Source organism: Nicotiana tomentosiformis, chromosome 12 (genome assembly GCF_000390325.3).
Source record: "Nicotiana tomentosiformis chromosome 12, ASM39032v3, whole genome shotgun sequence".
NCBI lineage: Eukaryota > Viridiplantae > Streptophyta > Magnoliopsida > Solanales > Solanaceae > Nicotiana > Nicotiana tomentosiformis.
Genome location: NC_090823.1, coordinates 3,138,392 through 3,165,778, shown reverse-complemented (window position 1 = coordinate 3,165,778; position 27,387 = coordinate 3,138,392). Strand labels below are relative to the sequence as shown.

The window sequence follows — 27,387 nt, the reverse complement described above, 5'->3', positions numbered from 1 at the left end:
GGGATCCTCATAGTAGGCTGGACCAAGATCCAGCCGAGAGACGGTTGACACCATTTTGGAAAACTTTTATTCCGGTTGGCAAATTCGAGGACCTCCAACAGGAGCGTGCCGAGGATTTAGCCCATCGGGAACTAGAGGCAGACAGACTAATCGTCATGCAGCAAACCATAAACAACTTGACAGGCCAGCTCAATGTTGTCAATGCTGCCCTTCAAAGCATGCTCAAAGGAGGCGAAAACCACATCAGGGGTGCCATGAACGTTGCCCCCATGCCACAAAAGCTGAAAATTCCGGAGCCCAAGCCATACAACGGAGCCCGAGATGCTAAAGAAGTGGAAAACTTCATCTTTGACATCGAACAATACTTCGATGCCGTTGGACAGTTGGAGGAATCCAAGAAGGTAGCAATTGCTTCCATGTATCTTCAAGGCGATGCAAAAATCTGGTGGCGAGTCAAATACAAAGCCATCAGGGCCGGTGAAGATACTCTCCAGACATGAGCAGAACTGAAGGCCGCCATACGCCTGCAGTTCTTCCCCAAAAACGTGGAATACACTGCACCGAGAAAGTTGTGTGAACTCCGCCACACCAGGTCGGTGCGGGATTACGTGCATGAATTCTCCGCACTCATGCTAAACATACGGGATATGGGAGACAAAGACAAACTGTTCGCATTCATAGAAGGTTTGAAACCTCAAGCTCATATGGAACTCTAAAGACAACGGGTAGATACCCTGCCCAAGGCCATTCGAGCTACAGAGTTCCTTGGGGATTTTCAGTTGGAAACTCAGAAAGATAGGCCCCAACCGCCTGTCCGAGGGGGATGCAACGGGAGCCCACCTAGTAATGGCGGCCCTAACAGAAACGGAGGAGATCGAGGTGCATCCAAATCTAAGACTCCCTCCTCAAGCAGCAACAATGCTGCATCAGTCAACAACAATCAGGGGAGAAATCCCCCGTCAGAATGCCGTCATTGCGGCGGGGAACATTGGAACAATCAATGCCCCAATAAACAAATCAATGCTCAACAAACTGTTGACGATGATGAGTTAGATCAGGACGGCTCAGTCGGCGAAGAACAGGTAGGGGCCTTCAACGCATTTGTTGGCTCCATTCATGATACCTTGGCGGGAACCAGTGCTGGCAACCCCAAAAAGAAGGCATTCCCAATCGACAAGAAAGGGAAAGGAAAGGCGGACGAGAGGCCTCCCACATCACAAAAGAGGACCTTAATGTTCGTTGACATGAAAGTAAACGGCAGACCTATTCGAACATTGATAGACATGGGTGCTAGCCATAACTACCTGGCCTCAACTCAGGTGCAACGCCTCGGTCTAGTAGTGAAAAAAGGCAAGGGTCTTGTCAAGGCTATCAACTCACCATCTCAGCAAGTGAGTGGAATAGCCAAAGAAGTGCCAATCAAGCTTGGCCCATACAAGGGAATATTCGACCTACACATAGCTATCAACGATGACTTCGAACTGATAATGGGATTGGAATTCCTCAGGCAGACCAACACTATCCCGGTACCATATGCCAACATGCTCCTAATGATAGGAGACAACGGGGCCAAACCCCACACCATACCGTGCATATCCAAGAAGATGGCCGCTGGAAACATCACGGCCATGTAGTTTAAGCAGGGAACCAATAGACCTGAACCCACGGTTCCGGCTGCCCTCAACATCATCAAACAGACATCACATCATTGGGGTCCAACAGCTCATGGCGCCCCTTATTGAGTGAAGACTTGTCAAGCATTCCAAAAGGACAAGTCGGATCACTCAGCACAAGCGGGACTCTTGGAGCCGTTACCTGTCCCACAGAGACCTTGGGAAAGCATTTCCCTGAATTTCATCACAGGATTACCCAAGGTCGGAAATCATGCAACCATCATGGTGGTAGTAGACCAATTTTCCAAGTATGCTACCTTCATCGTAGCCCCACAGAACATATCGGCAGAAGATATAGCTCGACTCTTCTTCTCTCATGTTGTCAAACATTGGGGTATGCCCAGCAACATCATTAGTAACTGTGACCCACGCTTCACTAGCAAGTTTGGACCCAACTCTTCAGTTGCCTCGGATCCAAATTGAGTTACAACTCAAAACCATCATCATCAGCAAACATATGATCAAACAGACCGGTTCAATGACATACTGGAGGAATATCTCCGCCAATTTGCAACCGGGTCACAAACACATTGGGTGAAGCTTCTGGATGCTGCTCAGCTGTGTTTCAATTCACAAAAGTGCGCCCATACAAACAAAAGCTCTTTTGAAATTGTTACCGGACAGCAACCGCTACTCCCACAAAATGTGAATGCACCAAACATGCCATCATCTCATCGAGCTGCCAGTTTCTCGATAGAATGGGAGCAAACTTTAAAGATAGTGCGGAGCTATCTTATCAAAGCCCAGGAGAGGGCAACGAGGTATGCCGAACAAAACCTTCGCTTTGCCCAACATCAAGCAGGGGACAAAGTGATGGTAAGAACCCCGAGGCGGAACTTATTTGCAAAGAGGACCCAAGATGCTCGCCTATTGCAAAGCTACATGGGGCCTTTTTCCATTGAAAGGCGCATCGGGAAATCCACATACAAGCTGAACACACCAGCCTGGTGGAAACTCCATCCAGTCTTCCATGTCAGCCGCCTCAGGCCATTTCAGAAATGCATGGAAGATCATTTAGAAAGACATCTCACAACACCGAGGGGAACAGACCTCCCAGCCAACAAGAGCCTAACCAATCATCATCATCATCCGGCAGGTAAGGCTCCGAGGACGTCGCCAACTCAGGTGGGGGAGAATGTCATGGGCTGCTTTCCATCATCGACCCATGACCCCTTGGACGCACCCCGTGGCGTCCCGGCAAGCCTCCCAATGCCTAGCGCCACGGTCGGCCCCGTGGTCTTGGCAGCGCCAAGTGACAAGCGAGCATGCGCCTCTGTCGCCCCACCGATAATCAGTGCCAGCGCCCAGCGGCTGGCGAATTCCATCAGTGCCGCGTACACCGACAATGCCGTGAGCGTAAACCATCATGTTGCCAACAGCGTCGCACGCACAGACAGTGCTCCGCGCGGAGACCCAATGCCAAGCACCAGCGCCCCGCCGCTGGCAGATCCAAATAGTGTCGCGCGCGCCCACAACAATGCGCGCGCAGACCCTGATGCTCAAGACAAAGTTGCTGCCATCGGACTTGCTTCTATAGAAGACTAAGTCCTTTTCATTGTAATTATAGAGTAGTTTTACTTCATTCATTTTCAGTGTGGTTCTACAGCTTTCTTAGGTCAACTCATGTAACTTTGGTTTATTATTTTTAAGCATTATTAAGGGGGACCAAAGCATTCAAACATTCAAGCATTCAAACAATTCTCTGTACTGGTGTCTCTCCCCCCGACACCGCATTGCATCTTGTAATAGCTTTCATCATCATCAATACAATCATCAGCTTTCATCATCAATTGCTCAATTTCCGCTGCTCAATTGCTCACGATATTGGTTTTCCCGTACGGCACTGACAATCTAGTCTAGCGTACGGTGAGGACCTCAGTTGGCACATAGCAACCGCACTGACATCGGTTGCTTAGCCTTACGTCGCCCTTCCAAGGAACTTCAGGAAGGCGCCGCGTAACACATATCTCGTATAGTGGTTCATTCGGCTCTTGCTTGAATGCCGAGATCTCATCTCGAAGGGTAGCCATGTGCTCGAGAGAGAAAAACTTAGCAATGAACTTTTCCGCCATCTTATCCCAAGTGTGAATTGAATGGTTCGGCAATCGTTCCAGCCAATCTAAATCTTTCCCCCGTAGAGAGAAAGGAAAAAGCCTTAGCCTCAATGCATCCTCAGAGACATTCGTTTGCTTGCTCCCCCAATAAGTATCCACAAACCCCTTCAAATGTTTATAAGCATTTTGTGTTGGAGCACCAGTAAAGAAACCACATTGCTCAAGCAAAGTGAGCATCACATTGGTGATTTGGAAGTTGTCCGCCCTAATACGAGGAGGGACTATTGCACTAGCATAACCTTTATTGGGTAATATCCGGTGTGGAGCCGCTCGTGGTGGAGGTGGGGTGGAACGGGCACATTGTCATGAGGTACCCGGCCTCTCCGATTGGCTTGTGGCTCATGAAGTACCTCCTCTACTTGCTCCTCATCTCCATCCAATTCCCCCAAAGGAAACTTTTCGAGCTCATTGTTCGCCATGGTTGTACCTAAGATTTCTCACACAAGTTAGTAACACTGAAGGAAAAGAAGATATTCCAAAAACAAACCCAAATATATAGCTAACACCGTTTTAAATCCCTGGCAACAGTGCCAAAAATTGATCCAAGTCCAATCTGCACTCAATAGTGAGTAAAAACGGTCATTGGAAGAATAGTATCCAACAAGAGTCGGGGGCGATTTCCACAGGAAGTTACTATGGGTGTTAGGATTATACACTTGATGAAAGCGAAAGGAACAACAAAATTACGCTTCCAAACAAAAGGTTTTGATTTCTAATTCTAATTTTACTCTAGCAATTATAAGCTAAGAAAAGAAACTACAAGCGAATGATTGTTTTTGGTATTTTTTTCAAATAGTTCAAAAGCCTAGGGATGTGACCATAACCTATGTGTTCTCCTAATGGGTTAAATATGTTAACACTTATTTTATTGATTGGGGTGTATTATAGCTCTCAACTCTACGTTACCCACTCAATACCTCTCGGTCATAGACCAAATGGGTATCAAACTAAATAGTTGATATGAGCTCAATTCGGGTTCTCACTATCCCTAGTTTTAACCCTTTAATTAGGCTAATCAAACCCTCAATTAGCCCAATTCCTTGTTAGTAAAGTTATTTTCTCAAGTAGAGACTAAGTCAAAAAGGCATGAATCAATGTTGCAACCATTAATTCTAAAATTAAAGCATATACTAAGCTAAATAATCAACATCCAATCATAAACAAGCATTAAATTAAATATTCATAAGGTTTACACACTAGGATTGGGTCACAACCCTAGTAAGAATCTAGCTACTCATAGTGAAAAATGAGGAAAACAAAGAAGAAATGCTAATTAAACTCATAATCTAAGATTAAAATAATAAAATATGATGTTTGAATCCTAAAATAGTCACAAACTTCCTAAAATAGCAAAATATAACGGCTACAGCAGCTCAAACTTCGAAACTTGACCTAAAAATGTGAATCTCGTCTATTTATATAGGCCCAAAATTCGCAGAAAGAATGCCCCTCGGGAGGTTCTGCGGCCGCACAATTCCATGTGCGGTCCGCAGATTTCTTCAGCTGGCAGTGTCTTGGATTCTGCAGCCGCATAATTCTGGCCTGCAGCCGCACAATTCTTGTGCGATCCGCACTTCAGGCAAGGTTCAGGTCTTGGTCATTTGCACACTCTCTGAAATTTGAATCATTTGTTAGTGCAAACCTTGTTCTGCGGCTACACAATTCATGTGCGGTCCGCACATCTGTTAAAACTCAGTTGGGATCTTTCACTTGTTCTGCGGACCGCACATCTATTAAAACTCAGTTGGGATCTTTCACTTGTTCTGCGGACCGCACTTCTTAAGTTTTGCGCCCCTCCTTGCCTTGTGAGTCGGAACACTCCTTTTTGAGTCGGATTTCATCATGGGAGCTCAAACTTCCAACATTCCTGTAATTTGCACATTTTCATTAGTTTTGGGACCATAAATCCATACTTTCAGACTAAAACAAAAGCAAAAAATTGCTAATAAGTAGTCAAAATTCGCACTTATCACTCTTCGACTACAGACTTTGCTGCTTCTTGGGTCACCTCGACAAGCGACGACTTGGGAACTCTTCCCTTAATATTATCTTGGCTTAAATAATCCAAAGACAGATTTTGACTCATACACCTAGTACATATCGCAATTACAGGCCGGGTAAAAAACTAAAAAAATCTTAAAAACCCTTACCGACTAGCTTCATGGAGAAATTTGTTGAACTATAAAATTTGTCTCTCTACCCTCAAGGTAAGGGTAAGGTCTACCTACATACTACCCTCTGGAGATCCAAATTATGAGATTACAATGGATTTTTTTGTTGTTGCTGTGTCACTACACCTATGAATATTCCTCCTAATAAAGAGTAGTATACAATATTTAGGTAATCCCGGCAAATATGATCATTTGCAGCTCTATTCTTATGTGAAGAGCCTAAGTGAATCAGCAAGCTTAATAATAGCTAGGGAGTTATTAGGATCCATCTGCTTCATAATGTTCAATATTGACCGAGCCTGAAAAAACAAGGACTCTGTCAATATCATGAAAAAACAAGGACTCTGTCAACTCTGAACATGACGAAGCAAAAGGATCCAGACTCCCCAGCTATTAAGTTTGGTCACTAACTTGGCTAATATCATGTCCCTATTATAGTCGTCCAGAACCTATATTTAGTAGGAAAAGAAGTTTTTATAAGATATCAAATCAAAGATTCTCAAGGTGTACGCACATGAAAGGACTATCCTATCCTAAGATGAAAAGGCAACAAAGAGAAAAAATTTGTACTTAAATTTTTGCATCAAAATAAATATGGTGTCCTATAAATAGAGAAAAAAATAGAACTAGTATACTTACAAATTATAGTGCGAGTAATCATTTTAATATCAGATAAACACTCAAATATGAGACACCAATAACAGCATTAGCTATAGCAGCAGTAGGCGCATATTCTCTAGAGTAGCTACGTCTTCAGAATCTATTATTCTCTCCATTCCTGACACTATTTCAGTTTTAAGACATTACAACAGGGTTAACACAATATTGTATACTCGTAAAATGGTATAATTGAATTTATATATGGTTTTTAGACAAGTAAATTAATTTAATCCTGAAATAATAAAATAACCAAAGAATTATGGAACACTTAGCCTTAGGTTATATACGAAACAGCAGAAGCAACAGTTCTGAGAACAGGGTTTCCCGACACAACAACAACGAAATCAAAAGGCAAGAAGATAAGATTGTATTAAACTTTGTATAGAATGTAGCGTAAGTTTGCCAGAAAATTCGTGTCTCCTTACAATGATAACTGAGCTCACTATTTATAGTTATGTCTAGGGAAGAAGGTCCTAGGATCGTGCCCTTCGTTAATATCAATTATGAGGGTCATTGATAAAAATGTAACGGTAAACATAAATGCCAATTTTCTGTAACGGGTAATCACTCTTAATATCATGAAATATTCTCTATTAAATGCTATCAGGCGAAGAGCATTTATCACATTTTTATGAGCGTTATTCTTTTCGGTGACAAACAAAACAGTTGCCTTCGGTCTTTGGTCATCCCCATCTTGAATTCCACATGTCCCTTTTTTGAACGGCCACATATCATAACATATTTTACCCTATACAAATATTATAATTTTTCTACGGCTTTCAGAACTTTTAAGAGTTCAAATTCATTAAACTATTAAAATGTCTTGGCCAAATACAGTCGCAGCCCCTTAAATGTGTCTCACATTTTCACTTAGACAATTGAACTTGGGTTAGTACCTATTGAACACCTAAATTTCTTCAAAGGTATATCAATTAGACACATTTAGCTTACATGGCAAGAAGTGTGTTTTCCACTTTCTTTGAACGCGTCCCCTACTAAAAACAATTAATTAATTCTTCTTCTTCTTCTTTTTTTCTTTCACTTTCTCTTCTTTTTGTTTTCTTTTACTCTGGTTTTGCTTGAAGAAGACCACCTTGCCGGAAACTTTCACGGCCGGTGGCAAGCCCACATCTAACATCCAAGAAGTTAACTTCCAAAAAATCTCCAATGGTTTCTCTAATCTCCACCCAGTTCCAACATCTCCATAATCAACTGCAATTTTCGTTGTACCTTGATAATAGAAATGCTCGTTTAAATCGGTAAATCAAAAAAAATTGCATTTATTATTAGAGTTGGTGAGATATTTAATGTAACAGTAAAATAAGCAGAAACTTATTTGAAAATCAGGACAGTTAAGTTGGAGAGCATTGCTAGCGGGTGCAATCGAAGGGCCATCAAAATTTTTAATTGGTAACAAACAACATACGAGTTTGGCTATTTACATTTTTATGCGGTGCGGTTTTGTTGGCGTTGCATTGTGAAATTAAAAGTAAGCATTTTGGCACATATGCAAGCCTTTAACTTCGGCTAATGGAGACATTTTTCTTATGTCTTTATCCTCTTCACCAGATTTTGTAAGCATTATTTTTTCTCTATTAATGGAGTTTCCTTCTGGGTCGGCGGTGACTGTACAAAATCTTTTCTATATCAATTCTATTCCTTAATTTCATCCCGTTTTGACACCATAGCAACTGATTTTTAAGGATTTTAAGAAAAAGTTATAGAGAAATTGAAAGCAAAATATTGGGAGAGAGAGGGAGAGAGAGGGCTTTTAGTTCTTCTTTTTCCTCATACTTCATTTTCCTTATTATTTGGAATAAAACATCCACATGCCATTGTCTCATGATTAATTGTCTTTGCCAGGCCGGCCGCGTGTGAAATGCATGCGTTTCATATTTTGGATGTGTCAACTAAATGTGTGTAATTGGGACATTTTTATAAGAAGTTAAAAGGTGTTCATTAGGTATTTACCCGATTTTAAGTGTTTAACTAAAAATGTCAGGCAAATTTAAGGGGATGTGTATGTATTTGGTCAAATATCTTATTAAACTTTTCAATATTATTTTAATTTTTTTTTACTATTTACGAACTAAAAAGGAGGGAATACAAATTACAAACAGTAAAAAACACAAATAGCATAAAGCAAGTACAATAGTAGCAGTTCCCATTCAGGAAAACATTGAATATGAACTATGAAGGTAAAATTTAGCCGGAAAGATTAAATGTTTACTCTTTCTGGCCGATATACATAACTTTTATATATATATATATATATATATATTATATATCCATCGGCTATTTTTAATTTAAGAGATTAGCTGGACGGCTATTGAGGTTAATTCTTCTTCACTGAAACCAAGTTTTGGGCCCATAAACTTTATTTAGTTTTAATAAGTTTGAACTATTAGATAATTGTATCGCATTTAAAAGATGGGATCTTTACACAAATAACCTGTCCGATTCATTTTTACTTTTTGTAGTCGATATATATAAATTATATACTAGTTATATATATATATATATATATATATATATATATAGGTTAAGCGATTTTGTGGGTGGCTATTTAGCTTAATTCTTCTTAAAAAGATAGACACGGCTCCACGGTCGGATAATTGATTACATTTTGTTCATGAAATGGTCTGATACATCAAAATCATTTTATTAGATTGAAACGTAGCTATCAGTGTATCACGTACCAAGGGAGCCAGCTTTCGGCTTTATAAGATTTTAATTAGACAAAGTTATCACAAAGTTCAATATTGCCTTAGTCTTTTGCTGGAATTAAATTCTCTAAAGTTTAAATAAAAAGTATCCCTCGGGAAAGGATTGAATACGGAATTGACTTCTCGAAAGAAAAAAGGATACAACTATTTCATTTGTATCTAGCACTTATTTCTACGAGCTTGACTCAAGAAAAGAACCATGCTCACACCACATGTTGCAAGCTTAATACAAATGTGTACGGTAAAAACCGATTTGAGTCAGTCGTACGAACTGGTCGAAACGATAATGTTTCGATCAAAGGATATCTGCATGACAAGCTCGGTCAAGGTCCGAAGTAAGGGTGTCGAGCTCTAAGACCGATCAATGACAAGCTCGGTATCATTATCGAGCTCATATCCAAATCGAACTACGAGGCAAAGCGGAGATTATCGAAGATGCATAGACCGACCAACACTCACCCCGAATACCGAGACCCCGAGTCAGAATCGAGCTCGAACCAAGGCCGAGGGCTCGATCCAATACCGAGCTTGAGCCAGTATCGAGCTCGCAGACAAGAGTCGTTGCAACCGCACTATGAGAGAGAATCTTGGCGGAAATCGAGGAAAAGATAATATATTATGGGCTCTCCACTACGTATTATTTATTGTATATAAAGTAGGATCCCTCTACTATAAGGGGCGGGATGGATTGTAAGCAGGGAGGCACACACATTGTAACAAAAATTTTCTTTTCATATTGAAAGATATCCCCTAGTGTTTATTTCCCTTTATCTTATTCGTTCTTCTTCTCACTATTCTCATAGTCAAGAATACACGTATTTCTATTTCTCTATACGATTTGTATCAAATTATATCACATATCTTTAGAACCATACATAAATTTAACTCTATCCAATTTTTCGGGTAAATAACAAATAAATTAAATTATCTTTATAATCTAATAGTCTAAACGTTTAAATTAAGTTATTTCTTCTCATCTGTCTAATTCTTGATTATCTTAGTAATCTATAGTTATGCTTGTGAGAGGTAGTAAGTACCCGAAGAATAGCCGAAGTGCGCTCACGTACACATTTGCTCGAATACCACTGTTACGACAAGAAAAAGAACTTTTAGGTGAGGTGATCATTTATTTAAAATAATTGCAGTAAATAAAAAAGAATAGAGCTCAGACGCACAGATTTTCATCTTACATTAGACAGATGTAAAGACCCAAGTCTCCAGGTTGTTCAATAATCATCACAGCTCTGAGAGTGCACCACCCGGGAATCGAACCCGAGTGTACTATTCTACCACTAGACCACTAGTGCTTCTTTCTCTTCTCACTGATTACTAATCTGAATTCATATTGGAAAGTCCTACTTTAGAAGGTAAAGTGTTGCCTACCAAGGGCGGCTCGAATTTAAGACTTCTGATTAAGGATATGGAAGAGTAACAACAACAACAACAATAACAACAACAACAATAAATCGAGTGTAATCTACAAGTGGGATTTGGGAAGGATAATGTGTACGCACACTTTACCCCTACCTTGTGAAGGTAGAAAGATTGATTCTGATAGACCCTCGGCTCAAGGCAGCGTTTAGTGACTAATAGAAAATCGCATTCTCATTAGTCTTAGGTCTTAAGCTCTAAATTAATACTAGTGTTTTATTTTTTCACTTGCATTGCATTATAGTGTATACGATGAGCTTATACATTCACAAAACAGCGTCTTATGATAATTTGATGGGCTTATACATTCACTAGTAATAATGATTATTACGTTTAACCTGTTGCTGTGATTTTGAAAAATTAAGGAGTACTAGTTTTAGAAAAAATATAAATAAAAAAAGAAAGAAAGAAAAGAGCTCAGAAACACAGATTTTCATCTTATATCAGAATGTTGTGAAGACCCAAGTCTCACAGTATGTGCAATAATCATCACAGCCCTGAAGCACCAGCCGAGAATTGAACCCGGGTCTATACCGAGGCAGGGTACTATTCTACCACTAGATCAGTGGTGCTTCTTTGTCTTCTCACTGGTTACATATAACAAATGGCAAATACAAGTGGTTTATCTATTTATCATAACAAATACGTGGCTTCTTGCTATTCTCACTAAACCAAGAGGTCACGGGTTCGAGCCGTGGAAACAGTCACTTACAGAAATGCAAGTTAAGACTGTGTATAATAGACCCCTGTGATCCTTTCATTCCCCGAACTCCACGTATAACGGAAGTTTAGTGCACTGAGCCACTAAGCCGCCCCATAATCAACAGAAGAATTCGCAAATACAAGTGGTTTGTCTCCATTATATTAAAGATATCAAATTTTCCACTTCTAAACCAACTCAATTTATATACTGTTCCAAAAGAATGACAGAATTTGAAGTTTGAACTACTGTGGTCAGCATATCTAATTTTCAGTTAACCAAACTTGATTCTTTTTGTTCTTTTTTTTTTTTTTGAGATAAAATTAGTACAATTAGAGCATACAAAAAATTATTCAATTAATCATGATAAAAATGAATATATTCATCAAAATAAATATGTATGGTGTCCTATAGATGGATAAAACAATAAAAGTAGTCTCTTATGCTTACGTGTTAGTTTAACAATGTTTTTTATAGGTTCGATGGTTCGAGTAGCTTTAGTCCTTTAAATTTAGCAATATCGAGCATGTAAGCTGCTTAAATTATTTCTAAATTGTAACTTAAAAAACAAATGCTATTCAAGCTAATTGAACCCATCCATATGCTTTTCTTTAGCCTCTATTTATATGAAAGAGTTAATGAATCAATGTTTCCTTCTTTTGGCCTTCCCCTTTGCCATCAAAGTTAGGGTTTTTCTTAAGTTGCGAATAGGGGGAAAATAATTGAGAGAAGATCGTCTCTCTGATTTCTTTAGTTTGAAAAACTCAAGTGCTTCTCACAAATCAATTCTGTAAAAAATAATTATCATTACGCATATCAAACATAGCAGAATTCAAAAGTGTTCATTTTTTTTGGTTTTTTTTGGCTTCTCCTCCGGTGTCCATTGTGCCCAACTAAATTTGAATTTGCGGCGGGATAATACGCTCCCTAAAAAAGTCGACTTCATACCCAAAGTTCGAATTCAAAAAATCTGGTTAAAGATAAAGGAGTACTTATCAGTACATCCAGTGGCGGAAGCAGGATCATCACGGAAGGAATTCAAAAAATAAAAATAAAAAGTAAACACGCAAAAAAGTTAAGATGATTTAACATCTAATATATATATATATAAAGAAAAAAAAAATACAATATAATTTTCGCGGAAGAAAATTCGACTAAACCCCTTTCCGTCCAATCTAGCTTCGGCCCAGACTCCATCAAAACCGTTGTTAGTAAAAATATTCAATTTTGATAAAGTTGAAAGAGTTAAACTGCTCAAATATATACGGTTTAAAAGATTAGTTAATTTAGATCAACCCAAAATATGCGGAATTATTTTATTTGTCATTAACTCCATGTAAATGTGACGCAATGAGTACTAATACTCACAAATTAAATTAATTTTGTATGAATTTACTTTGTTGGTTTTGGTATTTGGTTATTTTTATTTAGTCTGCCTCGAAAAGTGAGACAATGTGTACATGTGGGACCATGTGACAGGCCTTTAATGTACAAGTACATTTAATACATAGTATTAACATTGTCAATTCCTAAGTTATGATTTTCCCCATTTATATTTATTTCCTTACTAAAACTCCATATTTGATCACGACGCCCAATAAATAAAGATAATGGTGATAGGGACCTCTTTTTTGTTTTTTTTCCCCTTCCTTTATCCTTCTCTAGATCTTTTGTTTAAATTTAAAGTTTAATTTTATATGCGAATATATATTAAAAAATTAATACTATCATGTTATTTAAAAGTCAGTAAAGGTCCAAATATACTCCTCTATTTTTAAAAATGATCTAAGAATACCCCTCGTTATACTATTAGATTATCTATATCCATGCAGTCATACTTTGGGTTCAAATATACTCATCATTTAAACGGAGGGACACGTGTCATCGCCTTGTTGGTCAATTCTAAATATCTCCTAATTAATTAAAAAGACTTATTACCCATACCCGAAAAATATTTTTTTTTTTTGTAAAAACTGAAATTATTTTTACTAAAAACTGGAAAAAAAAAAAGAAAATATTTTTTTTCAGTTTTTACAAAAAAAAACTGCTTTAGAAAAAACTGAAAAATATTTTCTAAAATAATGATTTTGTAAAAACTGAAGAAAAGAAAAAGCTGAAAATTAATTTTCTAAAGCAACTAAAAACTGGAAAAAACTGAAATATTATTAACTAAAAACTGAAAAAAATAAAATATTTATTTTTTCAGTTTTTACAAAAATATTGCTTTAGAAAATTACTTTTTATGTTTTTTTTTCCAGTTTTTACAAAAATATTATTTTAGAAAATATTTTTCAACTTTTTTTAAAGCAGTTCTTTTGTAAAAATTGGGAAAACAAATATATAAATTCGTTTTTTTTCAGTTTTTAGTAAAAAAAAAAAAAATCAGTTTTTTCCAGTTTTTTTTTTTTTAAAAAAAATCAGTTTTTGCAGTTTTTACAAAAAAAATTGCTTTAGAAAATTAATTTTCAGCTTCTTTTTTTTTCAATTTTTACAATTTTTTTTTTCAGTTTTTAGTAAAAATAATTTCAGTTTTTTTCAGTTTTTACAAAAAAAAATAATATATTTTTCGGGTATGGGTAATAAGTCTTTTTAATTAATTAGGAGATATTTAGAATTGACTAACAAGGCGATGACACGTGTCCCTCCGTTTAAATGAGGGGTATATTTGAACCCAAAGTATGACTGAAGGGGTATAAATAGCCCAATAGTATAACGAGGGTATTCTTAGATCATTTTCGAAAGTAGAGGGGCATATTTGGCCCTTTGCCGTTTAAAAGTTCGTGGAGAGGACCAAGGGCGGAGCTAGAAGTTGATATATCAGTTCGGCCAAGGGCGGAGCTAAGTTCGTGGATATATATATATATATATATATATATATATATATATCAAATTTAGAATCCAGTTACTAACATCCGATATTACCATCCTAGAATTTAAGTCTCATAAAATTTAAATTCTAGTTCCGCTTCTAATTAGTACTAACTTTTTATAAGACATGCAGATTGATAATTTGTCGAATGTGCTAACTAGATCGTCCGATATTACTACTATTATTTTGTAAAAAAAATACAAAAAGATCTATATGTTTGTGCTCAAGAGTCAAGAATAGGAGCGTTCTAAGGATTAATCAAATGTTTTCACTTACTGTAAACTAAGTCTATTTAATTGAGAGCAATTTTTTATACCGTTAAATTATTAAACACTAATTACAATTAAGTAGTTGGGATTTTATGCTAAACATAAGTATGGATGTTAATAAAAAATCTAACATGTTAAAGATGGCCAAATTACTTAAACATTTAAACTTAGGGAAAAGCTTTTGGATGCACCCCTTAATATGCAATTCTTTCTCCGACTCTCCATAAATATAGAATACTTTATACACCAATCAGTTTATCTTATATTTCTATCCAAAAAAAATTCTTGTATGGTGAGAGTTGACTTTTGTCAAGATTTGATTATTGTCATAATTTAACTCAAAAGTGTAAACAAGAAAAATGATTTCGTTAAGATTAAAAAACAGTTGCAACCTTCATATCAATTGCATGAGCACATTTCTCTCTAATACAAAACAGACAACTTTGTATGTACATTAGTTGTGGACCTCATTCTACTCTCTTTTTAACTCGAAAATAGTGTCATCCAATCTCAAAACCGACCATGTGAACTTCATCTCTATAGTCTACAGTCCCCCCCCCCCCCCCCCCCCCCCAAACCCAAGAAAATCACCCCTGAGTCCCTTACCCTTCCATTAAATTCCTATATTTGACATTAATAAGGTCCTATATTCGACACAAAATCTATATATATACAACAATGTACTATACATAAATGCAAAGAAACGTTTCAAAATACACTGCAAATTAATGGCTGCATTTTGGCTTCTCTTTTAGTCTTGGTAATGGTGGTGAAAATTGCAGGATTTAAGTTTGTAAAGAAAAAGGGTATGCTTATTTTACATCTCCTTTTCTTTGTTCTTCTTCATTCTTTAAAATTTGGTACCTTTTTTCCCCCTAATATTTAGACACTAGCTTAAAAACCCCAGAAAATGATTTTGCAATTTCATGATTTTAATGAAAAGCTCACTTGCATTTTCCCAAAAATGCAAAAGTTTTTAAGCACAAGCTCAAGAACTTAGATGTTGATTTTATGTAAATTCTCTTTATTAGTACTCATTTTCTCTTTGTTGGTCTTCATTTTTTAAAATGTAAGAATTTTCAAGGAATTTTGATGTTGGTTTTAGTTAAATCCTTTATTTAGTAAGTAAGTAAGTACTTATTTTCCCTCAAATTCACTTTTTTTTGTTTCTTTATATTTTTGTATTTTGATATGTGTTATTTTTGAGCAAAAGTTTGAATCTTGGTAGGTAATTATGGTAACATTTGATTTCATCACTTTGAATTGATTATAAAGTTGGAGTCTTTTTGAGTTGTGGCTTTTCTTTTTGTTATTTAGTTGCATGGCTAATTACCACTTTTCCCTTTTTCTGGATATGTTATTTATCACTAATAAAATATGAAAAATCTTTTTTTTCTTAGCAAAAGTTTGAATCTTGAAAGGTAATTATTGTACCATTTGATTTCAACACTTTGAATTTATTATAAAGTTGGAGTCTTTTTGTTTGCATCAAAGTATTTGTGGCTTTTTTTTGTGTGTGTATTTTAGCTGCATGGCTAATTACCACTTTTTCCTTTTTCTGGATGTGTTATTTATCACTAATAAAATGTGAAAGATTTTTTTTTATAGCAAAAGTTTGAATCTTGAAAGGTAATTATTGTACCATTTGATTTCAACACTTTGAATTGATGCTAAAGTTGAAGTCTTTTTGTTTGCATTAAAGTATTTGTGGCTTTTCTTTTTGTAATTTAGTTGCATGGATAATTACCACTTTTCCCTTTTTCTACTTTTTGTCAAGATCAATGAACTTTATGTGTATTAGTAATTTATGGTGTAGATTTTAGTTGAAAATGACAAGTGCATGTGTCTAGCGATTCTTAAGGAACTTTAACTTCAAGCATGCTTTTATGAAGTTTTAAATTCTTTAATTTCTAAGGAAAGTAAGTTCGGTGCATTAAACTCCTGCTACGTGTAGAGTTCGGGGAAGGGCCGAACCACAAGCGTCTATTGTACGCAGTCTTACCTTGTATTTCTCTGTTTCCACGGCTCTAACCCGTGACCTCCTGATCACATGACACCAATGACATCAATTTTAACAGTTACGCCAAGCTCCCCTTCTTAAATTCTTTTAATTTACTTATAATTTTTTTTAAATACTTTAATTTTATATTATAAGTTTGTAGATCTCCACATGACGCTGACCAGCACATGGTATTGAAAGAGAGTTCACTCTCATATTAGTTTCAAACCTCATATTTTGTGCATTATATTTCTTATGAAGTTACACTTATCATTTCTTTAGTTTGTCAGACTTAAAGTGCAAGAAAAAAGGTGAGAATATGCAAATAGAATGATTCTGTGGTTTGTTTGAAAGTGTGGTTAGATCTTATCTAGCTGCTGATTTTGTTGAGATTTTTAATTTGAAGTGAATCCTTGTATTATTTGTCTTTATTAGGGACTAGTATTATTTTTTGTTGGTGTGCCTAATGAGTAGATACTGTTAAAATGAACTACTTAAATACCATTATGAACTAAGATTATTTTGCAGTAATAGCATGCAGGTTTGAAAATGTTCATTACAGGTAGAGTCTATATGATTGTTTTCACCATGTTGAGAATTTAGATGTCTTTTGTTTAAATCGGATTACTTCATTGGAATATATCGTTGACTTATATTTGTTATCGGAAACAGCTTCTCTACCTTCACAAGGTAGGGGTAAGGTCTGCGTACACATTACCTTCCCCAAACCCCACCTGTAGGATTACACTGGTTTTATTATTGTTGTTGTTGTTGTTGTTGTTGTTGTTAGTGATTTGCACAATTGTCAGGTTGTTCAAAGTTACTTGAGACTGCTAAGTACTAACTAAGCTTTGCATTTTGCAGATCTGACTTTGAGTTAGAGAAGTGAAAAATTCTTCTGGTTTTGGTAAGTTCTAATAGTATATCTTCACCATTTTGACAATTTCATTATAGTAGGCGCCAATATGGATCTTGCAAATTTTTGGGGACATTTTCCTGGTCTAGATCACATTTCAAAGTGGCTTTTCTCTTTTTCTTGCTTTTTCTTTTTTATGGTGTGGTTGGCAATGGTGGAAGGGGAGCCTTGGCATAACGGGTAAAGTTATTCCTATGTGACTAGGAGGTCACGAGTTCGAGCCGTGAAAATAACCTCTTGCAAAAATGGAGGGTAAAACTGTGTACAATAGACCCTTGTAGTTCGGTCCTTCCCCGGACTCCGCACGTAGCGGGAGCTTAGTGCATCGGTTAGCAATGATGCTTGTTTAATTGCTTCCAATGATGCTATAGGTTAGTCTTGTTTAGCGGTGTTCCTTTCGCATAAGAAATCTATCTTTATTCCAGGATCATTTTCTAGCATAATTACATGAGAAAGCTGTAAGCAGTTCTGCTTAAGGTTATTCTGATAAATTTGCTTATTCTGCACGTTTGATTTGGTTTCCATCTTTTATAAACTTATCTCGTATACTTGATCAACTTGTCGTATCTTTGACTGATAAGCTGCTTCTTGTAATCTGTACTAGATCTTTTAGATTTTAAACAATTAATTGAAGAATATATTTTCTGATAATTCCTTGAAGTGAAAATTCATAATTAAGTTTTAGCTGACATTGGTAGCAATTAGCAATTTAGATAGAAACATGAATAATACATTGTTTTCCAATTTTAAGAATCCATTCGCACCCCTATTGCATCATAGGTCACTTCATTCAAGAACTTTTTGATGGTTAATGGCTGATTAAGTAAGATCAGTTTAGTTCCGTTCCGTGACCGGTAAAGTTACTGCCATGTGACCAGGAGGTCGCGGGGTCGGGCCGGGGAAACAGCTTCTTGCAGAAATGCAGTATAAGGCTGCGTACAATAGACCTTTGTGGTCCGGCCCTTTACCGGACCCCGCGCATAGCAGGAGCTTAGTGCACCGGGCTACCCTTTTTAGTTTAGTTCCGTCTCATTAATTACCTTATTTGTAGGATCTCGCTTAATGTGGTGATTTTTTTGGCCGAATGATCTAATTCCAATTCCTTTTGGTTCATTGCTGTCATTCAAAAATATGTGAAGTTGCAAGCTGAAACTTTTGGTTCATCAATTCTTGCTATTGCAATGAGGCGCCTGTTTTTTTGTTCATCTTCAGCAATTCTCAATCTTTAGTTTTTATTTTGAATGTTTTATCTCCTTCACCCTCTGGAACTACATCCTAAAGGTTTTGCTTTATATCTCTCAGATACTGCTCACAATAATTCTTCGAAGATGATCTTAAGCAACCTGAAGCTAGGTGTCGAAGTGGTTGGCGCCCATAATCTTTTGCCGAAAGATGGTCAAGGATCATCTAGTTCTTTTGTGGAGCTTTACTTTGACGGTCAGAGGTTTCGCACTACAATCAAGGAAAAGGACCTGAGTCCGGTGTGGAACGAGACTTTCTACTTCAACATCTCTGACCCTTCCAACCTCCATATGCTCGTTCTTGATGCCTATGTCTATAACAATATTCGAGCCACTCAGTCCAGGTCCTTTCTTGGCAAGATTACCATTAATGGGACTTCCTTTGTACCTTATTCGGATTCTGTTGTATTGCATTATCCTCTGGAAAAGCGCAGTATCTTTTCACGTGTGAGGGGAGAACTCGGTCTTAAAGTGTATATTATTGACGATCCATCCATAAAGTCATCAACCCCTATTTCTGCAGCCAATGATACTCAGGTTCACAGCCACTCGGCTCAAACTCCAGCCCCAAAAATTCCTAGATCAGAAGTGAGACACACGTTCCATCATCTTCCCAATCCAAATCACCCACCGCAGCAACAACAAGCTCCTCCTCCTGTTGCTGTGTATCCTCAAGGAACAAGATATATGACTGAGGATATGAAGGTTCCGGAACCACAGCCTCCACCCCAGCTCGTCCGGATGCATTCTGCGACAATGGCACAGCCCGTTGACTATGCACTTAAGGAAACAAGCCCATTCCTTGGAGGGGGCCGAGTTGTGGGTGGTCGTGTTATTCGTACAGACAGGATGTCTGGTTGTACGTATGATCTTGTTGAGAAGATGCACTTCCTTTTTGTTAGAGTTGTTAAGGCTCGTGAGCTTCCTGCAATGGATGTTACGGGGAGTGTGGATCCATATGTTGAGGTTAGGATTGGGAATTACAAAGGAATTACGAAGCACATTGAAAAAAGTCAAAATCCTTTGTGGAATGTAGTATTTGCCTTTACTAGGGAGAGGATGCAGGCGTCTGTGCTTGAAGTCGTAGTCAAGGACAAGGATCTTCTCAAAGATGATTTTGTAGGCCTTTGCAGATTTGACCTCAATGAAGTCCCAATGCGTGTGCCGCCAGATAGTCCACTAGCTCCAGAGTGGTATCGGCTCGCAGATAAGAAAGGAGAGAAGATAAAGGGGGAGCTCATGCTTGCTGTCTGGATCGGTACTCAAGCGGATGAAGCGTTTCCTGATGCGTGGCATTCTGATGCAGCTCTATCTGTTGACACAGCTGCATCCACTCTTATACGTTCAAAAGTGTATCATGCACCCCGGTTATGGTATGTCCGTGTTAATGTTGTTGAGGCACAAGACTTGCTTCCGACAGAGAAAACTCGTTTCCCAGACGCTTATGTGAAGGTACAAATAGGAAACCAAGTTTTGAAAACTAAGCCAGTTCAGGCTCGAACATTCAATCCTCTTTGGAATGAAGATCTCCTGTTTGTTGCTGCTGAACCATTTGAAGACAACCTCGTCCTCACAGTCGAGGATCGTGTGGCTCCAGGAAAAGATGAGATCATTGGGAGAGTCATAATCCCTTTAAGCATGGTAGAGAAGCGTGCTGATGATAAAATGATTCATTCTCGTTGGTTTAACCTGGAAAAGCCGGTGGCCATTGATATTGATCAGCTTAAGAAGGAGAAATTCTCAAGCAGACTTCATCTCCGAGTCTGTCTCGATGGAGGCTATCATGTCCTTGACGAATCCACTCATTATAGTAGTGATCTTCGCCCGACAGCAAAACAGCTGTGGAGGCCACCAATTGGTGTTCTGGAACTTGGAGTCTTAAATGCTGTGGGACTTCATCCTATGAAAACACGAGATGGCAAAGGCACATCGGATACATATTGTGTTGCAAAATATGGTCACAAATGGGTTCGAACTCGAACAATTGTTGATAACCTCTGTCCCAAGTACAATGAGCAATACACTTGGGAGGTATTCGATCCAGCTACAGTTCTCACCGTTGGCGTGTTTGATAACAGCCATCTGGGAGACAAAGGTTCAAATGGTACCAAAGATCTAAAAGTTGGGAAGGTTAGAATTCGTATCTCGACACTTGAAACAGGCAGAGTTTACACACATTCATATCCATTGCTGGTTCTTCACCCTACTGGTGTTAAGAAGATGGGAGAATTGCACCTGGCAATCCGTTTTACATGCACATCATTTGCGAACATGCTTTACAAATACTCATGTCCTCTTTTGCCGAAAATGCATTATGTAAGGCCTTTCACTGTCATGCAACTTGACATGCTACGACACCAGGCAGTCAACATAGTAGCCATGCGGTTGGGACGAGCAGAACCCCCGCTGAGAAAGGAAGTGGTGGAATACATGTCTGATGTAGACTCACACCTTTGGAGCATGAGGCGTAGCAAAGCGAACTTTTTCCGTCTGATGTCAATTTTCACAGGATTATTTGCTGTTGGCAAATGGTTCGGAGACATCTGCTTGTGGAAGAACCCGATCACAACAGTCCTCGTGCACGTCCTCTTTCTTATGCTAGTGTCATTTCCAGAGCTTATTTTACCAACTGTTTTCCTTTACATGTTTCTAATAGGAGTGTGGAATTACCGTTACCGGCCTAGGTATCCTCCTCACATGAACACAAAGTTATCACAAGCCGAATCAGTGCACCCGGACGAGCTTGATGAAGAGTTTGACACATTCCCAACTAGCCGTGGCCCTGAACTGGTACGAATGAGATATGATCGACTAAGGAGTGTAGCTGGACGAATTCAAACAGTCGTTGGTGACGTTGCAACACAAGGCGAGCGATTCCAGTCACTGCTGAGTTGGCGCGATCCACGTGCCACAGCCTTATTTGTCACATTTTGCCTTATAGCTGCATTGGTCTTGTACGTAACGCCATTCCAGGTAATTGCAGCTCTTATAGGCATCTATATGATGAGACATCCGAGATTTCGCCATAGGCTGCCTTCTGTGCCAATCAACTTCTTCCGCCGGCTGCCAGCTCGGACAGATAGTATGTTGTAAGTTATTGGAAGCTAAGACATTACATCTGGTTTGAGGTCTTAGTTTAGTTTGTTCCTTCTATTGCTTTTTATGTGTTCTTCTGCAGCATTTGGTGTAGGTACTGATGTGATATTCAGGACCAGATAAATAATTCTCTTGGCCTGTTTACTTCTTTATGTATAATAAGACCTATTCCTACAACTTTTTTCCTTATTATGATTAATATATGTATCATTGGTTGTGCATTTTTGTCGGGGGCGGATGTAGCATTATAGTTACGGATTCAACTGAACCCATAACTTTCGAGGCGGGACATAAATTGTGTAAAAAATCATTAACATTATAAGAAATACTAGTAGATACGAACGCGTTTAAAATTATAATGAGTTCAATACTAAGAATCTTAAATATTAAACTCATAGAATTTAAATCCTGAATCTGCCTCTGATTTTTGCTTCAATACAAGTGTGGCACTTCATCTACTAAAACAAACTCCAATGATGGTGCTATATTTAAAGTTCTTAAACATAGTAGGCATTTGGACATAAAAAATGTACTTGTTGGGAAAAAAAACATCATTTGGAGTTGAGTTTGGACATAAAAATTGTACTTGATAGAAAAAAACATCATTTGGAGTTAAGTTGAAAAATAGTATTTGAATTTTGAAATTACGTTTGGACATGAGAAAAAAGTTTTTCTGAAAATTTTAAAAAAGTGGTCAAAACAACTTTTTGGTTTTTGAACATCTCATTTTCAAAAATCTCAAAAAACTTGTAAAATTTCAATTTTAAATAAAATTTTCAAACTCTATGGACAAACGGGTCCTTAGAATGGGTCCAATGGGACAGTTATATTTCTTTTAGATAAGAAAATGCCTTTTGTTGTTCCTTCTTCAACGTGCAAGATTGCATGAATAGTAAAGTGTAGTCAGTCCAAACTCTACCAAATCCAATTTATAAATAGCAAATAGGAATTAGCAATGAGCATTTATATATAGCAATTACAAAAATGTGATTTACAAATCGCAATGACCAAATGCAACACATGTATGGCAATTAATATCTTACAATTATAAAATGGAGCTCTACTTTAAGATTAATTCTCGTATATGATTAGTAGAGTGTAGTCAGTTCCAAACGCGAATAAAGGCTAGAAAATCCAATTCGTAAATCGTAGTTAACTTAATAAATCACAATTAGCAATAAATTGCATTACCAAATGTGCTCTATAAATTGCAAATAGCAAATACTATCTATAATCGCAAATAGCAATTGAGATTTATAAATCGCAACTAGAAACACAAATTGTCATTCTAAGTCGCACTTACCAGTAAAAATCGTAATAGAAGAATACTTTATAAAGCACAAAATTCGAATTACAAATCGTTATTATCGAATGAGTCCTATAAATCGTAATTACATAATGCAATTTATGACTCCCAATTCTCTAGTACCGTAGAAATTACACCCGGTAAACTCAGTTTATAAGTGAAACCATTTTAATTATTTTTTTCCCATCCAACCATGCTATTTCCTGTATGTCGATCATCAAAATATTCCAACAATTTATGCGGTGGCCTGACCAATTCAAATAATTAGCTGATTAACGTAACTGGAAATAAAATATGACTATCCATATGCAATGCAGGAGAAAGCAGTTAGAGAATGATCAAGCATATATATATATATATATATATTTGAAATGCTGAAGAAACTTATTACAAATATTAAGGCTTATATTATAATATGTCTTCAATATGAACTTTTGCTGTATAAGATGTGAGTGGTGGTTGGATATAAAGACTCAAGAGAGGGGTTTGGTTGCGGGCATAGTTTGGGCAAACCCGAAATCCAAATCGAAATTTTAATATTTTGGATTTTTGGTTTGGATTTTCGGATTACAGATTGGATTTTGGATTTAATTTTTAAAATTTTTGGATATTGGATTTTGGTACTTCGGATTTTGGATATCCGAAAATCCAAAATTTGTATACTTTATATTTAGTCCATTATCCATATGTCAATAGTAATAAGTTTAATTCTCTACCCATTAGATATTATATCATATGATTATTGTCATAATACTTTCTATTTGGATATGATTTTACTATTGCTATTTCGTATCTACCGTATTAATGTCTCTATTGCATTTCCTTGATAATAATTTTATTTGTTTATTTGGATTATTTTTGTATACTATATTGTACAGGTTATTAGACTAGTGAGTGTCTTGACTGTACCTCGTCACTATTCTACTGAGCTTAGTCTTGATACTTACTGGGTACCGACTTTGGTGTACTCATACTACACTTCTGCACATTTTTGTGCAGAGCCAGGTATTGAAGATATCGGATTTGGACAGAGTTAGAGTGTGATCGCAAGGATTTAAGGTAGAGCTGCTTGGTCGTCACAGTCCCTTGGAGTCTTTCCATTTTTATTGTACTAAATTATTAATCAAACAGTATTGAGTATTTGATCCTTGAGATCATTTCATGTATTCAGTTAGAGTTCGTGGCTCAGTATTACCAGTCTCGGGAGGTTGTTTGTAATTATTTCCGATGTTTGTTTTGACATTAGTATTTAATTATATGTTTAAAAAAAATTGGCTTGAATTGTAATTATAATCGGCTTACTTAGTCTTAGAGACTAAGTATCATCGCGACGTTTGCAGTGGGATTTTGGGTCGTGACAGAACTGGATCAAACTTTTTTGCCCAAAACTGCTTGTCCTCAAATGCATCTTCCAACTTGTCGAAAACCCAATAGAGGATCTTCACAGAAGGACTTAGGTAGAGAACAAACACAAGGGAGTGCGGCAACAACAGCGAGCAAGTGCTTGCAATTGAAAGAAAGGCGAAAAAATCCACTTCAAATGGAAGATTACGCGCATATACTTGACATAGTCTAGCACATTTCACGTAAATTACAAAGATGCACCACAACATCACCAAAGAGCCTACAGCTATTGAGACGATGGTGGAATGCTCTTGAAATAGATTCTGATGGCTGTCTTGAAATTTGAGTTGTAGCCAGCCAAGGAAAAATGCTATTATCGCGGCAGAATATATGATGATCACCGGTTCCGCCATTGATGAGCTTTCAATTGAATTACCTGCATCTACGACACAAAAATATTTAGCACCTAGGAAACAAGAAGGAGAAGGAGGAGGAGGAGGTACAATGAAGGCAAGGGGGTGTTTTTTTGAAGACAGAAAGAAGAATTCTCGAGCTTATATATGGAGACTTAGGCCTCAAGAATTTTGCTCCACTATCGTTCAATAATAAAATTCAATAATGGATTGAGATCAAGTTAAGCATGTTGGCACCTTGTCGCGGTGGCGGATGTAGTGTAGAGTTCAATTGAACCCATAATTTTTTACGTTTAGTAAAAATTTATATACAAAAATTCATTAAAAATACAAAATAGTAGATATGAACCAATAACTTTAAAAATATAACGGGTTCAATTCTAAAAACCTTATAACTTGAACTCATAGAGTTTAAATCCTAAATCTGTCTCTGCCTTGTGATACATTACCTTGGAATATTTGTTTGAATAGCTTGTTCATACGAGGGTTAGTAGCTAGCATAAAGTAAATATGTGTTTAGGGAATAGAATAGCCTATTGGTAGAAGAAAATACTTTTTGGAGAATTTGTGCCATATGAAACTGAATATTTTTTCTACTATTCTGGCAAATGACCCACACGAAAGAGACCTTTAATTTGGTGGGTTGAATCTTACCAAGAGAAAGAAAAAAGGCAAGGAGAAGAGAGAAAAGAAGGCCTAAACGAGATGGAAGAGAGCTAGAGAGATGAGGGAAGAGAAATATCAGATTTTCTAATTTTAATTTAGAAAAGACAAAAAGGCCCTCTCACTATGGAGTTCTTATAAAGTTAAGGGTACTTATATATATATTAAAAAATTAAGATATCTCGATAAACTTTGGTTTTAGGCCATAAATATCGTTGAACCGCCCCTGATTACTGACTTCGGCACGTTCCAACAAACAATTATACTCTTAGGAATAGGTTGAAGCTCGAGCAAGGTGTCACAAAAATTGATCCACGGTAATGTCAAAGTAATGCTAGGTAAAGCCTAAGGTGGAATTCTCAGCTGGTGCTATCATTAAGAGATAGATATGTAGACTCGGTCTGATTATTACTAAGGAGATTTTTTATAAATATATCAGATAATAACATCAACAAAAAATTTAAAAAAGGAGAGTCGGGCCTTAGGCCTAAATACAAAGCTGAACAAAACACTTAGCGCCTGTGCCTCTACTCTCAATCTCTTCTATATATCTAAAAAAATAAAAAGTGTAAAAAAAAAAAGAGGACGGTAATTAAATTAGCTTGCTCTTGTATAAAGAAAGTAATGAATCCAAGCCTAGTCGACGAAATATATTTTTCTTCCTCCTTACCAGCTAGCACAGAACTGGATCTACCCTTTTTGCCCAAAACCGCCGGCCTATCCTCAAATGCATCTTCCAACTTGTTGAAAACCCAATAAAGGATCTTCACATAAGGAATCGGGTAGAGGAAAAACACAAGCGGCATAGGAGACTCCGACAACAGCAGCGAGCCAGTGCTTGCAATTGAAAGAAAGCGCAAAATTCTAGATCAAATGGAAGATTACGCGCATATGCTTGATATACCCCAAGACATTTCACTTTGATTCCAAAGAGGCACCAAAGCACCTACAGCTATTCGGATGATGATGTAATGCTTTTGAAACACATTTTGTTGGCTACCTTGAAATTTGAGATGTAGCAAGGCAACGAAGAGAGCTATTATCGCTGCAAAAAATGTGAGGATCAGCGGATCCGCCATTGATCTGATGAGCTTTCAATTGACTTACCTGCACGTACAAAACAAAAATATTTAGCACTTAGGAAATTAGATCGACGAGGATAATTAAAAAGAAGAAGACGAAGACAGAAGAAGATTATTGTGAAGAAGAGTCGCTTGATTTGATGATATATATAGGAAAAAAAGCGCGTTACAGGACGCGGGACCATATACAGTGCCCCCCCTATTTTCTTTTGTTTGTTTGCGGGGACAATAAACATTGCAGAAAACAAGGAACATTTTTCTTTCTTTTTAAAAAAAATTAAGGAATCTATTCATAATCTTTTTTCGTTTTTTCCATTACGTGTTGACTCTAAGAGTTTACGATTTAAAAATCTGATCAATGCAATTGCTTTAACTTTTGTTACTCTGTGAGGATTAGCCGTCAATATATTTGCAAAAACAGTATATATATGTATTTGAATTATTTTTTTTGAAAGGGCTAACTGTATCTTTGCCCCTAAAAAAACTCTTACCTTATCTCTCTCCCCCACCCACACAGTGTGAAGTACTCCCCTTCCCCTACACCACGACTAATGACGTTTTCATTAGCTACAGGTAACATAATCTTAATTAAATAGAAGATTACACGCATATACTTGATATAGTCCATACCAAAATGGTGTATTGGGTTGGAGCACCAAAACATCAAATATTACACCGAAATAGCATTTGGCATAAAAATTGACGCATGATTGG

General features: G+C 37.2%; 1 protein-coding gene, 1 long non-coding RNA gene and 2 other non-coding genes across 6 annotated transcripts; 1 reads left to right on the top strand and 3 right to left on the bottom strand.

The window, feature by feature from the left end:
* Nucleotides 1-10,505: 10,505 nt before the first annotated feature.
* LOC117281743 (small nucleolar RNA snoR114) lies at nt 10,506-10,589 on the bottom strand. The gene has a single exon (XR_004512380.1). It is a non-coding gene; the product is annotated as a small nucleolar RNA snoR114 (small nucleolar RNA).
* A 599-nt stretch (nt 10,590-11,188) lies between these two features.
* On the bottom strand, nt 11,189-11,273 carry LOC138903757 (small nucleolar RNA snoR114). The gene has a single exon (XR_011413158.1). It is a non-coding gene; the product is annotated as a small nucleolar RNA snoR114 (small nucleolar RNA).
* A 3,867-nt stretch (nt 11,274-15,140) lies between these two features.
* On the top strand, nt 15,141-22,042 carry LOC104117351 (multiple C2 domain and transmembrane region protein 7). 2 transcript variants are annotated; one of them, XM_009628393.4, is made up of 3 exons: nt 15,141-15,419; nt 17,477-17,519; nt 18,831-22,042. In XM_009628393.4, the coding sequence occupies exon 3, from the start codon at nt 18,857-18,859 to the stop codon at nt 21,860-21,862; it is 3,006 nt and encodes a 1,001-aa protein (XP_009626688.1). In that variant the 5' UTR covers nt 15,141-15,419; nt 17,477-17,519; nt 18,831-18,856; the 3' UTR covers nt 21,863-22,042. The 2 variants fall into 2 exon arrangements, with proteins under 2 accessions (XP_009626688.1, XP_009626690.1); XM_009628395.4 differs by lacking the exon at nt 15,141-15,419 and adding an exon at nt 16,813-16,923.
* A 2,639-nt stretch (nt 22,043-24,681) lies between these two features.
* LOC104117356 (uncharacterized) lies at nt 24,682-26,916 on the bottom strand. 2 transcript variants are annotated; one of them, XR_011412910.1, is made up of 2 exons: nt 26,262-26,916; nt 24,682-24,957 (listed from the first exon to the last, which is right to left on the bottom strand). It is a non-coding gene; the product is annotated as an uncharacterized lncRNA (long non-coding RNA). The 2 variants fall into 2 exon arrangements; XR_011412911.1 differs by having other exon boundaries at nt 24,682-24,951.
* Nucleotides 26,917-27,387: the final 471 nt, after the last annotated feature.

What these genes read in the sequence shown, in the direction of transcription:
- LOC104117351 (XM_009628393.4), top strand. Translation starts at nt 18,857, where the DNA reads ATGATCTTAAGCAACCTGAAGCTAGGTGTCGAAGTGGTTGGCGCCCAT.